At 39.8% G+C, this 13,382-nt stretch overlaps 2 protein-coding genes across 2 annotated transcripts in view; one reads left to right on the top strand and one right to left on the bottom strand.

Annotated features, from left to right (window-relative positions):
• The first annotated feature begins 467 nt into the window (after nt 1-467).
• LOC105935076 (lanosterol 14-alpha demethylase) lies at nt 468-8,979 on the top strand. The gene is given in 10 exon segments (NM_001310001.1): nt 468-629; nt 768-866; nt 4,071-4,247; nt 4,333-4,459; nt 5,159-5,333; nt 5,450-5,569; nt 5,942-6,137; nt 8,326-8,421; nt 8,542-8,710; nt 8,801-8,979. Coding segments are annotated over 10 exon segments (1,500 nt in total).
• Nucleotides 8,980-11,456: 2,477 nt separating this feature from the next.
• The window catches only part of akap9 (A kinase (PRKA) anchor protein 9), a 105,273-nt gene continuing 103,347 nt past the window's right edge, over nt 11,457-13,382 (bottom strand). The window contains exon 56 of the mRNA XM_036145261.1: nt 11,457-11,993. Coding sequence (XP_036001154.1) covers nt 11,950-11,993 — 44 coding nt within the window. The 3' untranslated portion in view covers nt 11,457-11,949. The remainder of the gene's footprint in view (nt 11,994-13,382) is intronic.

The raw sequence follows: 13,382 nt of genomic DNA, 5'->3' as shown, positions 1-13,382 counted from the left end.
ATATTTGCTTTGAAAACTATTTGCGTTTACCTTTAGCTCGGCAGAATTATTAGGAGGGACCATTACCAGCACTATTTGCCGAACTAAAAGGGAAATAGGCGCGTTTTATATCAACTGCGACACTTCTATTAAAGGAAGGTTAATAAAAACTCAATCAAATCGATGTTACCAACGCTATAATGACATCATATAGCAAGACATGGCTTCAGGTAACAACAGCCAATCACCGCGACAGCTGCTTGACTGACACGTAGCCAGCAGCCAATCAGAAACCAGCAACGGTCAGGCGGGGGCGGAACTGGAAGTGACAGGTAGAAACGGTCCATAGCGAGAAGAGGGTCAGATAAGCTGGACGGCGATAAGACTGTCCTGGCAGAGTCCTTTCTGGTTGCTTGTGCAGGAGCTCTCGGTGTGTAAAGGAACCACTTTTATTTTTTGTGTCGTGGCTGTTGTTGAGGACGTGAAAAATGTCCACTCATTTTTACAATATGGGCACCAAGCTGCTCGTGGACACCGTGGGTAAAATGAACGAGAACTTGACCTCCCTGGTTCTGGCTGCCTCGGTTTTTACTCTGACAGTGGGTTATGTCTCCAAACGGCTGCTCCAGCAGTCTGCAGACAAAGACGCGGTAAATTTACCTCCGTTTTAAATATTTATAATATTATTATTTACAAATATTATATATTATATAATATTAAATATTTACTGTGTTAATTTTGCAATGTTTTATATTGACACTTGTTTACATTCTGGTCTCTTGTAACAGAAATATCCACCCTTCATCCCCTCCAGCATCCCTTTCCTTGGACATGCGATTGCTTTTGGAAAAAGCCCAATTGAATTTCTAGAAAATGCTTATGAAAAAGTAAGTATGTAACTTATCCTGCATCTTTAAATTGCATACTAGCCATTAACATCAGTCTCCAATAAAGTCAGACTAAACAAGTTTAGTTTAGGTATTTATAGGGTAAACCTTGGTGCACAGATGTAATATAGTGTTCAATATTTTGTTCTGTTAAAACGTCAAGAGTAGGTTTTATTTATTGATATTTTATGCAAAAGATTAACTCCAAGCAACAAATAATTGTAGTCAGGAGGAGAAAATGATTCATGGTGTTCAATAAATTTTACAAATTTTATAAATAAATTTTCAATAAATTTTACAAATAAAAACTTAAAAATGTGGTATGCATTTGTTTTCAGTCTCCTCAGTTGGATTTAGGTCTGGCCATTTTAACCCTTGAATGTGCTCTCACAGAAACCCTTCTCTTGTAGCGGCTGTATATTTAGAATCGTCATCCCCATAGATGGTGAACCTCCACCTCAGTCCCAAGTCTTTTGCAGTTTATATTAGGTTTGCTTCCAGGATCGTCCTGTGTTTTAGCTCAGTCCATTTTCCATTCAGCTCTGAACCGCCCCCACCACCATGATTCACCATGGTGAGGGTGTGTTCAGCAGGATGGGCAGGGTTCATTTTCAGGTGGATAACATTGTTTATTTTGGAGACTCCTAAAGGCAGTTGGTAGCACTGGATTGTAGAGTAAAGGGGTTAAACACAAATTTATCACATATATATATATATATATATATATATATATATATATATATATATATATATATATATATATATACATATACATATATATATATATATATATATATATATATATATATATATATATATATATATACATATACATATATACATATATATATATATATATATATATATATATATATATATATATATATATATATATATATATATATATATATATGCATAATTTTTATTCCAACTTTCATTGTGGTCCCATACAATCCTAAATAAATACATTACGGAGTATGGCTGTAATGAGATAAAGTGTGAAAATGTTCAAGGGGTAGGAATACTATAGCAAATCAATGTGAATACAATTCTACTTTTCAGTTATGCAAGTTTTTATAAGAGAAAAAAACATTTGATTTTTAAAGCAGGGGTGAGCTCAAGTTCCACTAGTCATGCAGGTGTGAGGGTGTGTTAAGAATACAGTAAGTTTGTCTTATGTTTGAGATTAGCAAAGGCCAAGGCAGAACATCACAGTAAATTGAGATGCAGTCTATACAACAAATTCATTATCAAACATAACAGTAAAATGTAGGGGTGTAAATCATCAGCTTTATGACAATATGATGTTATATAGATTTGTTTTGGATTCGATACACTGTTTGCTGATATCACAGTCTGTCACGATACAATACCATTCAATTCAATTCACAAGTCTGTGATCGATAGGATGTGACATCACCTGCCCATCTAACAATTATTTACATTGATATGAACTCACAAAACATTTTCTATGCTCTTACAGGCATCAAGTATTTAAATCGAAAAACAGAATTATTCCAATTATATAATAATACCAATAATAATAAAAATAATAAAATATCACCTGTATAGTTTCATCCCTTGTGAATTTAAAAATAAGGGCATATCTTAAAGATGACGATGTGGATGGATGTCAGTTAGGAACATTTAAAATCTGTTGCCTGTCCAAGTATCTTCTAGACTGATAAAAAAACTCATAAGTCAGATATTTTTTGGGTGATAATGTTTCAATCAAGCCTTCCTCTGATGGATATACATTACCTGATAACAGGGAATCATTTCTAGAATGGCGCTTGGCATATAAAGCTGAAAGGCAGTTTGAAGCGCCTCATCTTAATAAATCATGATGTCATCTGCATAAAGATGCACTTTAGCTGTAGATATATTTCCATTGCAAATAATAGCAATGGAAGAAAGGGTGCCTGAAAGTGAAACGTGGGTCACTCATTATTGTCAGTAGATACTTACATGCAAAACACCTATTGTTCTACCTGAAAGGTAGATTCTGAAGTCTACACCTCCCATCACTCAACCCAGTATCACTGAGGATGTTTAATAGCAATGCATGATCAATAAGAAATAGGGTAAAAAGATAAAAACAGTGCAGAACAGTGTTGTTCTCCCTCTAAGGCAGGGGTGTCAAACTCATTTTGGTTTAGGGGCCGCATTCAGCTTAATCTGATCTCAAGAGGGTCACACGAGTAAACACTCATTGCAAGATTAAATAGAACTAATAAAAGTGGACTTTTTGTTGATTTTTATGTTAAATTAATTTCACTTTTACACAATATATTATGAATCACCTCAGCGTTTTTAAGAAAAGTATGTGCAATTTCAACAATACTTTTACTCAGTTAAACATTTACTTGTGCATTATGCATAAGAACTGATTACAGTGATTGTACAATGTTGAAAAACATTTATTCCCATTTTTGGAACTTAAAAACACTGTCCTACATGACAAAATACATCAAACAGATAAAAATTAAGAAATGGTTTAAAATAAATTTTCCACATCTGAAGCTCAGTGCTACCATCTGTTGATTAAAACAGAGCGCCCCTCGTGGACAATATAGGAACTGCAGATTTTCAATTAAACAAAGTACATGTTTTTTTCAATAATTGTTTTATAATTCTCTTCCTTTTATTTCCTCTTTCTTTCACCTTTTCTTTTTTCTTCATGTTCTTCCTTTCCTCTCCTACTTTCCTATTGTAGTGTCCATATCATTTGAGATATTCCCCGCATGAATCATAATAAAACTATTCACATTCATAAATCAAGCGAAGCACTATGGTAAAAGCAGTACTGCTCCACTTGTGAAAGTCAAATCTGATGAGCTCTTTTTGGCATTAAGACAACAATTTTTATTGCCATACAGGACACTGGATTTTTTTTTTTTTATATATAATGATAATGCATTTAGCCACCGGGCCGGACTAAATTGTTCGGCGGCGGGAACCGGCCCGCGGGCCGTATGTTTGACACCCCTGCTCTAAGGCATAAATGATATAAGTTGTTACCAACATTGCTGCTTTTATGGTACTATGACCCGACCAAAAGCCTTAAACGTTGTCAACTGAGATATCATAATCAACTAACCATTGGTTTTGTTTTCTTTCAGATTTCAAAAATCTTTGCAAAAGTAAAATGTTTGAATCCTGAGTGTCGTTTTACCCCTGCCTCTCTCTCTCTCTCTGCCGCAGTACGGTCCAGTGTTCAGTTTCACCATGGTGGGGAAAACGTTCACTTACTTGTTGGGCAGCGAAGCGGCCACACTTATGTTCAACAGCAAGAACGAAGACCTGAACGCAGAAGACGTCTACTCCAAACTGACAACCCCAGTGTTTGGCAAAGGAGTAGCCTATGACGTCCCAAACCCTGTGAGTTTATATCCAATGAATTTAAAGGGAAAATGTCGTTGGAATTTAGATGAAATCATATAACCACTCCTTTGTTCTGTCGCAGATTTTTCTGGAGCAGAAAAAGATGCTGAAAACTGGACTGAACATTGCTCGGTTTAAGGAGCACGTCAGGTTGATCGAGTCAGAGACCATTGAGTATTTTAAGAGATGGGGAGACAGTGGAGAGAGAAGTAAGTGCTGTTTAAAATAAATCAATGAGCTGCGTATTAGCTACCGACCTGCACACAGAGCTCCTGACCAGTCCAGAAAAAGAAAACTGAGTAAAAACTTTAGTTTCCAGACCTTAACCCATATTACATGAGGTAAAAGATAAAATCTGAATTTCTACCAAGTTTTTTTATATATCTAGATATCAAACATGAGGAAACTGCATAAAGTATGGTTTCTTCTGCATAATGTTAAACCGTAGCCGTGTCAAAAATAATCCCAGTGTTATTTAGAAAAATTGGGACTTGGGGGTGGGGCGCTTTTTTTTAGATTTCCAGAAAGTGGACGTATAGATTATTTCTCTTATTTGAGTATTTAATCAAACATTTGGATTCTTTTGGCTTACTGACAGGAAACTCAGGTGATCTCTAGACTCTATTAGACCTTTTAAATTGACCCGTGGCTCTTAAATTGGGTCTGGTCTCGATGCAAAGCAAACCATTAAAAGTGCTATTGTTGGAAATTTTACAGAGTTTAGGTACAAAAATTCACCAGCTGTATTTTAATGACAATTCAGTCCAACTTTCACAAGTGTAAGTGGGAAAGATTTGACTGAGTGTGAAAGATTTTAGAATTCTGAAGTAGAAAATAAGAACCTTACAGAAAATATGAATTTCCTCTAAAAACAGCTTTTAACCCTTTAAACTGTCCTCACCTGTCAGACCTGTTCGAGGCTTTGTCGGAGCTGATCATCTTGACGGCCAGCAGCTGCCTCCACGGGAAGGAGATCCGCAGCATGCTGAACGAACGAGTGGCTCAGCTCTACGCTGACCTGGACGGAGGGTTCAGCCATGCCGCCTGGCTCCTCCCCACCTGGGTGCCCCTCCCAAGCTTCCGGTAAGGTTTAGCTGCACTTGTTTGCCTTTAAAGTATTTGTTTAGAATGCAAAGAACCCCAGAGACGAGGCCTAAAACCTGCTTGATAATGGTTGAAATCTAATCTTTTGATTTTAGGAAACGAGACAAAGCGCACAGAGAGATCAAGAACATCTTCTTCAAGGTCATTGAAAAGCGTAGGAGATCTGGAGAGACGCCGGACGACATCCTGCAGACCCTCATCGATGCTACCTACAAGTAAAGATACCGTGAATGTTAATAGTCGACCGCCTTCAGCTGTGGTCACCCCAGGTTATTTGCCTGAATAATGTGGTGTTCTCAATTTATAGACTCTTAAAAAGACTCTTGAAACAGAAGCTATATTTTTAACATATTCAATCTAAAAGACAAGGGGATGTTTACAGCTCAGTACTGGACTCCCATATACACAACATTGCGAGAAAATTGTGTACACCCACTCAGGGGCGTGGACAGTATGAACTGCCTTTCGCAGTCCAGTCTCATAATCTGTAACATAACATAAAAGGTGGTTTATCTTGACATAACACAGAACATTTGGGGAAAAAAGTAGGATTAAACAAGTGTTACATTGTTTTGTTTTCTCTGCAGAGATGGTCGGTCGCTCACCGATGATGAGATCGCAGGGATGCTGATTGGTCTCCTCCTCGCGGGTCAGCACACGTCGTCGACAACCAGCGCCTGGATGGGTTTTTTCCTGGCCCGGGACAAAGCTCTGCAGGATCGCTGCTATGCTGAGCAGAAGGCTGTGTGTGGAGAAGGTCTGCCGCCGCTCGACTTTGATCAGGTCAGAGCCTTAGACGGTGTGCTGGACCGCTCCAGTAAAGATTGAATAATTAAAGAAAACATCTGAGCATCAAATGTTGCTGCTTATATTTAGGATTATTTTTTAGGATTGCTATTGTTCTCATATTATTAAAAGAAAAAGCCCCTGTTAAATAATGAATGAACTGTTAAATAAACGATGTTTATCAGTTTCACTGAACCAAAGGTCTGATTACTGCCAGTCCAGACCTGCCAGAAATAACTTAAATCTAATCTGCAAACATGATGTTGGCTGCACTAACAGAGCACATCAGCTGCTCATCCAGGAGACCAGAGAGGAACCATGAGCACATAAAACTAACACAGCAAAGTGATATCTACTGTGTGACATGGTGGTAGGATGTTGGTCTGGGGCTGCTGTGCTGTTTCTGTTACACAGCAGAAAACGGTGGACCAGATCATCTTCCATGCAACATGTTTGTTTTTGCAGGAATTGCAAAAGCAAAAAAAGAGCAGGTTACAGGGGCGTACTCAGATAATAGTCTGCACACACCGCCTCATTAGATGCTGACTTCTTCTGCCGACCTCAGCTACTGATGCATAAAGCCCTGGGCGCCCTCTGCTGGCGAAATGTATATTCCACTTTCAGATTCAATTCAATTCAATTCAGTTTTATTTATATAGCCCCAATTCATGAAACATGTCATCTTGAGACACTTTACAAAGTAAAAATCAATCATATTATACAGATTGGTCAAAAATGTCCTATCTAAGGGAACCAGTTGATTGCATCAAAGTCCCGACAAGCAGCATTCACTCCTGGAGAAGCGTAGAGCTACAGGGAGAGTCGTCTGCATTGTCCATGGCTTTGCAGCAATCCCTCATACTGAGCAAGCATGAAGTGACAGTGGAAACAAAAACCTCCAGCAGAACCAGGCTCATTATGAACAGTCATCTGCCTCGACCGACTGGGGGTTAGAGAAGACAGAGCAGAGACACAACAAGAGAGACAAAGAAGCACAGAAGCACACATTGATCCAGTAATCTGTTCTACATTAGATGGTAGTAGCGGGTGAGCCGTCTTCTCTGGATGATGTCACAGTTAACAGAACGCCAGACCAGGTGTACCTACTACGAAGAAAAAAGAGAGAGAGCAAAAAGTTAAAAGATGAAATGACGACAGTCATTTCAATGTAATGCAATGCAAAACTAGAGAACAGTAGAACTCAGTAGAGTGAGAAAAATAGGCCCTGATGTCCTCCAGTAGCCTAAGCCTATAGCAGCATAACTATAGAGATAGCTCAGGGTAACATGAGCCACTCTAACTATAAGCTTTGTCAAAAAGGAAAGTTTTAAGCCTAGTCTTAAAAATAGATAGGGTGTCTGCCTCACGGACCAAAACTGGGAGTTGGTTCCACAGGAGAGGAGCCTGATAGCTGAAGGATCTGCCTCCCATTCTACTTTTAGAGACTCTAGGAACCACCAGCAGACCTGCAGTCTGAGAGCGAAGTGCTCTGTTAGGAACATACGGGGTAATCAGAGCTCTGATATATGATGGAGCTTGATTATTAGGGGCTTGATACGTTAGAAGGAGAATTTTAAATTCTATCGCAAAAAGATCACCCAAAAGATGACTTTTAGCATAAAAGTAATATGGGGGGGGGGGGGGGGGGGTGACTATTTTCATGCATTTATCGTTATAGTGCCACATTTCAGGACCTGGCCAAATTGCTAATAGTGATCGAACCATTAATTCTGAAAATCCTGAAGGAGAATGTCCGTCCACCAGTTTGTGACTTCAAGATCAAGCTCACTTGGTTTATGCAGCAGGACAATGATCCAGCTTCTCCACCTCTGATCATCTCTATTTAAAAAAAAAAAAAAACAAAAAAAAAAAAAACAGCAAAAATACAAAACAAAATGAACGCCCTGCAGTGACCAAAGGTGGCACAACCAGTTCTTAGATTTCACACAGTGTCTGCTTAGTTTGGATAGCTGTTTTCTCTTAATAAATAACTTTTTTTTCCTTGTATTTACTGAGGTTATCTTTGGCGGATAATAAAATTACTTTGATCTGAAAAATGTAGGTTTGATAAAGAAAAAGAAGCAAATGCCAAATAAATCTGGAGGGGGTGGGTAAATACTTTTTTGATAGCACTGTATAGCTGTTTTCTGGCTGATTTTATCTATAATTCTTAACCGTTTTTCAGCTGAAGGATCTGAACTTGTTGGAGCGCTGCCTGAAGGAGACCCTGAGACTCCGCCCACCTATAATGACCATGATGAGGATGGCTCGCACGCCTCAGGTGAATTTAGGATATATGTCCATGTGCCTTTTAGCTTTGCCTCTCTACAAGCTTTCATTACTTTCAAAGTCAGTTTTAAAGAAAGCTAAAGCCAAGACGGTGCGCACGTGTCCCCCTCAGACCGCGGCAGGATACACCATCCCCGTCGGCCACCAGGTCTGCGTCTCCCCGACCGTCAACCACCGTCTGCAGGACGCCTGGGTGGGGAGGATGGAGTTCAACCCTGAGCGCTACCTAAACGACAACCCAGCCGCTGGGGAGAAGTTTGCTTACATCCCGTTTGGTGCCGGTAAGAGAGACCATGGCTGGAAGACGTTTAACGTAACCACTTATCTGATCCGTCTGTAAAAAACCTCGCCGTTCTCTGCCCACTGTTCAGGGCGCCACCGCTGCATCGGGGAAAACTTCGCCTACGTCCAGATCAAGACCATCTGGTCCACGATGCTGCGAATGTACGAGTTCGACCTGGTGGACGGATATTTCCCCACGATCAACTACACGACAATGATCCACACCCCGCATAACCCCGTCATCAGATATAAGAGGAGGAAGCAGTGAGAGATACAGGGCCGATGACGAGGGGATCAAAGACTTTCATGAACTTCCAATATTCCAGTTTTTAATTGAAGCTCTGACATCCTGAGACATGAAGCAAACAGAAATATGCGCTCTGAATGTGCCCTGAGGACTGGTTCGTACTCAGGATGTCAGCAAAACGCATCATTTAGGTGCTTCCTGTGTAAGATACATGAAGCCCCAGCTTTAAAGCTGATATGAGTTTTCACAAGTGGAAATATACGTGCCTTACGATGGGAAGACGAGTCCAGTGACTTATTAAGAGATTCTGTATATAAATGGTTTTCCTTAACAGTTTCTCTGCATTCTCTTAGCTTCTGAAATCAGAAAAATCATTTTTCTCTGTAGAAAATCTCAACTTCTTTGGAGGAAAAAAAAAGAAGTGTATATAGGGATTTGGGTTGATGCATATTAAACATCCGCTTCATTCTGATAAGGAATCATTCACACCTAGCAGCGGCCTTTCAGAAGGGCTACAATAAAGCCGATCTTGAACAACAAGAACACGCTCCTTGGCTGATGTTTGAATTTAGGACCTTCCTCCACAGAGCAGTCCCTGCAGAGAACAGTCAGTCTGGCCACTATGCACACTTTGCACACGGTCCCCTCCACACTAATTGGCCATGATGCGTAATAAAGCTTGAAAATAAATCGCATATTTGAGTCGCAGTCACATAATCTACTCAAAGAAATTGCAGCAGCTGTCCAACTGGGAACTTTTGAGATTTTCTTTGACCTCTCTTAGCCAACTTGTAGCGTGGGGGTAACATAAACCTGTGTATTTTTCACATTTCCAGTTGTTTCAAACTTCTTAATCATTTCTCTGACTGAAGATAAGGGCAAGCGAGAAGTTGTTTTCCTGTAGCCATTAACTGATTTATTAAGGTCAAAACATCGGCCATTTAAAAATCTTTCCCATTTTGAGTGGTAATGGGCTTCTGTGTCGTTTCATTTATAGCCCAGGAAAAGAGTTGATGTTTTCCAGCTGTTTACCTTTCTTATCTAACTCCATGTGCACGTGGACAAGATAAACTTAAGAATTTTAATTATTCCTCTGAAGAGACAGGCGAGCGAGTAGCCTTGTTTATCAAAAGACAGCTGTCTTCTTTGCCCACTTGTCTTTCCCATTTTGAAGAGTCGCTACAAGAACTGTGCCTGTGTCACGTCATGTGTAAGACGCGGGAATGAGAAATCGGTTACCAACTAAATGTTTTTCCAACACAGATAAAAATAAAAAAATGTTTTGATTGAAAACAATCATTTAAAGTGAGATTTTTTTTGTCCACGACTAAATAAAGATGTTCAAATGAAAGGTTGGATTAAAAAAAGTGTTAGATCATGCAGCTAGGGTTTCAGACCAGAACCTTCTTGCTGCAAAGCTACCAACTGTGCCACTGTGTAATCTCAGGTCGGTACAAGTATGGAAACAGAAAACTGTATGGAATCATAATTGCATTTCCAGACTTTATAGACAGAACCCATCTGACAGGATGAAGTAGGCCAAAAGATCATGTGCAAGGATCTAAAGAGGTTTTGGACAGAACAAGTTTTTAGACTTAGTAGACAATTACTTTTTCATATTTGGTCTGGATAATTTTTCTTCAGTACATGAAATGTTTGTTTAAAAAGCAGTTTTTATTTATTTACTCAGGTTATCTTTGACTGATTTAAATTCCTTTGATGTTCTGAAATATTGTGACAGAAAAGCAAAATGATAATATCTGTAAGGCTGTTTATACTATTTTACAACACTATACTGTGAATATACCTTATATTAGGAACATGTTTCGAAAATATCTACACAGGAAGCTCTTTATTGGTAGTTTGGTTAAGAGTTATTTGTCAGAACAATTCATCGTCTTTAGAGCTACATCATGTTATTTCTTCTTTGTTTTAAATGATCAGAATATTTAAAATGTGTTAAGTAAAGGGGACATATCGTGCAAAATCCACTTTTTTAGCCCTTAAATACATTTTGTTGCGTGCTTTTGAGTCTCTATGAGTGCAGAAAATCTAAATTTAGTCTCTCCAGAAGTTGCAAAGATATCTTTTTGGGTTTTATTTTTCAAGTTGTTCAGTTTTCTATTATAAATATTTATTTTTTTAACAATTACATCATAGCATTTGCTGCAGAACTCCTAAACAAGGTCCTAGAAGTCCAGCAAATATGGCAATTTTATTTCTCAGAGGGATTTTGTAGTCCAGGCTCAAGGATGCCAACGCTACAAGTGGGTAAGTGAAAATGTTTGGTTGTGGGATATACTAACCCAGAGAAATCATTACACTGTTCCCCAGCATCCTACAAAAATGGCCGCATGGGGTGACCTGGAAGGGGCGGGGTGGGAAGTGCCTCCTTTAGATTTAAAGAGATGGGAAATGTGAAAAGGAAAGCATTAAAAAGCATGATATGTCCCCTTTAAAAAATATATACATATATCTTTACAGAAACAAAACACATCTTTGAAATAATGTAGTCCTCTTTATTTCAGTTTTTGACAAAATACCCCAAAAATTCAAAGCTCCTACGCTGTACAAAAATACGTTCTCTACAAATGTCTCCCTTTAGTCTGCCCGGTCTAAACAAAACACAGTGTAGTGAAGAACATCCAGTAGCAGCCTCCTTAACAGTAAACCCACACATTCGCAAACGCTCCAGCCAGGCAACAACAAACATATAAATTAATCACATAAATGTCTTTAAATTAGCATCAGACAAATATACATGACTGAAGATCATCCACAACAAAGAGGCAGATTAAATTACAAACATCGCTGTGTTTCAAGTGCCGGCGACACAAAAGCCTGGATACAACATGTCGTACGCCAATATAAAAATGTGTTTTGGTCCACGTGGAGAGACATAAGTCCACAGCAGGATGATAGAAAACAGCAGAGCGCTCCGCACGAGAAAAGGCAACTGAGTTTCTTCAAGCCAAAGTAGTTTGTCAGCGTCTATCTTCTCAAGCCAAAGTGCAATTGAGGGTATGAAGAGGCACCTAAGGGAGTAAACAGACGACCAAGAACGTTTGGTTAAGGAGGCAGCACCACAAGATCTATCTGGTCTGAACTTTAAGTACACTCATTAATAAAAACGCTGTTATTCTGGCCTTTAAATTGTTTGCTAGACAAGTTTTAACCATATGACCTAAAGTATCACTCTCAGACAAAAGATTGGTTGCCTGTCTTCACAGCTATGTGAATTTAACTAGGACTGAGGGTGAGCTGACCAGGAAGCTCCTACATTCAAAACTAACAACTTGAAGCTCAACAACAATGTGCAGCTGCCCGCAAAAACAAGACACGGTTAGATGAAAAACGAAAAAGATCAAGCTGTTTGACCAGTGATGTGTTCGAAAGAGTCCAGGTGAAGCTGTCAGACCTTAACCTGACTCTAGCCAGATTGATATCGCTCCGCCTAGCTTCACTCACATCCATCTGGGACCTCTCCCATAGAGAGTGATTTCTCCAACCAATTTTATGGTCTGGCCAATCAGGACGCAGGGCTGGAGTTTCATAGATGTGACGTAGTGGAGAAGCGACCGTGACGTGAGACTATTTTGATTCAGATAGCAACGGCGGCTCGCATCGAGGAAGCAAGCGTTAACATTGATGCTGCTATTTCTTCCGTGTTGTCCAATCTACCTGATATTGTTTCATTAAAAGAACATCAGAGAACGGCTCTGAAGGCTTTTGTTGGTAGGAACCATGTTTTCGCCCTTCTCCCGACCGGATTTGGCAAGTTTTGTTTTCCGGGGCGCGTCCGCAGCGGACATCTTGTCGGTTAGCGGTTAGCGCTAACCATGTTAGGAGGCCTTTAGTCCTCGACGTGGTCGGCCCGGGATCGACTCCGACCCGCGGCGCTTTGCCGCCTGTCTTCCCCCCTCTTCCTGTCAGCTCACTGTCAATAAAACGCGTGCCACTAGAGCCACAAACACATTTAAAAAAAAAAAACGTTTTGTTTTTTCCTACGTCGCTCTCATCAGCGTCACGGGTTAGCTTTGGTGTGAGTGATTGAAATAGCACGTGGATAAAGATGACAGACAAGTGGCTTATCCAATCATATGCAAGGAGTTTTGATAAGGCCCAGCCTTCAAAAAAGGCAATTCCCAGATGGATGTAAGTGGAGCTAGGCGGAGCGAAATCCATATGGCTAGGGTCAGGTTAGTGAGACCTAGCAACACTGTTCCAACTATCCAACGTGGCAGCATCGTGCTGTGGGGGGGTAAAACTTCTCAAAGTGGATGGAATAATAAGGAAAGGAGAATCGGCTTCGAATTCTTTGACTTCACCACAAATCGACAGCTCGATGTGTTAAGAAGTGGGCGCATCTAGGTGTCATAACTATGTTTAAAAGCCATGTCTGGGGCCAGAAACCAACCAACTAC

Source organism: Fundulus heteroclitus, chromosome 13 (assembly GCF_011125445.2).
Source record: "Fundulus heteroclitus isolate FHET01 chromosome 13, MU-UCD_Fhet_4.1, whole genome shotgun sequence".
NCBI classification, from domain to species: domain Eukaryota; kingdom Metazoa; phylum Chordata; class Actinopteri; order Cyprinodontiformes; family Fundulidae; genus Fundulus; species Fundulus heteroclitus.
Note: the sequence above shows the minus strand (reverse complement) of the source record. Positions and strands in the feature narration are given on the sequence as shown.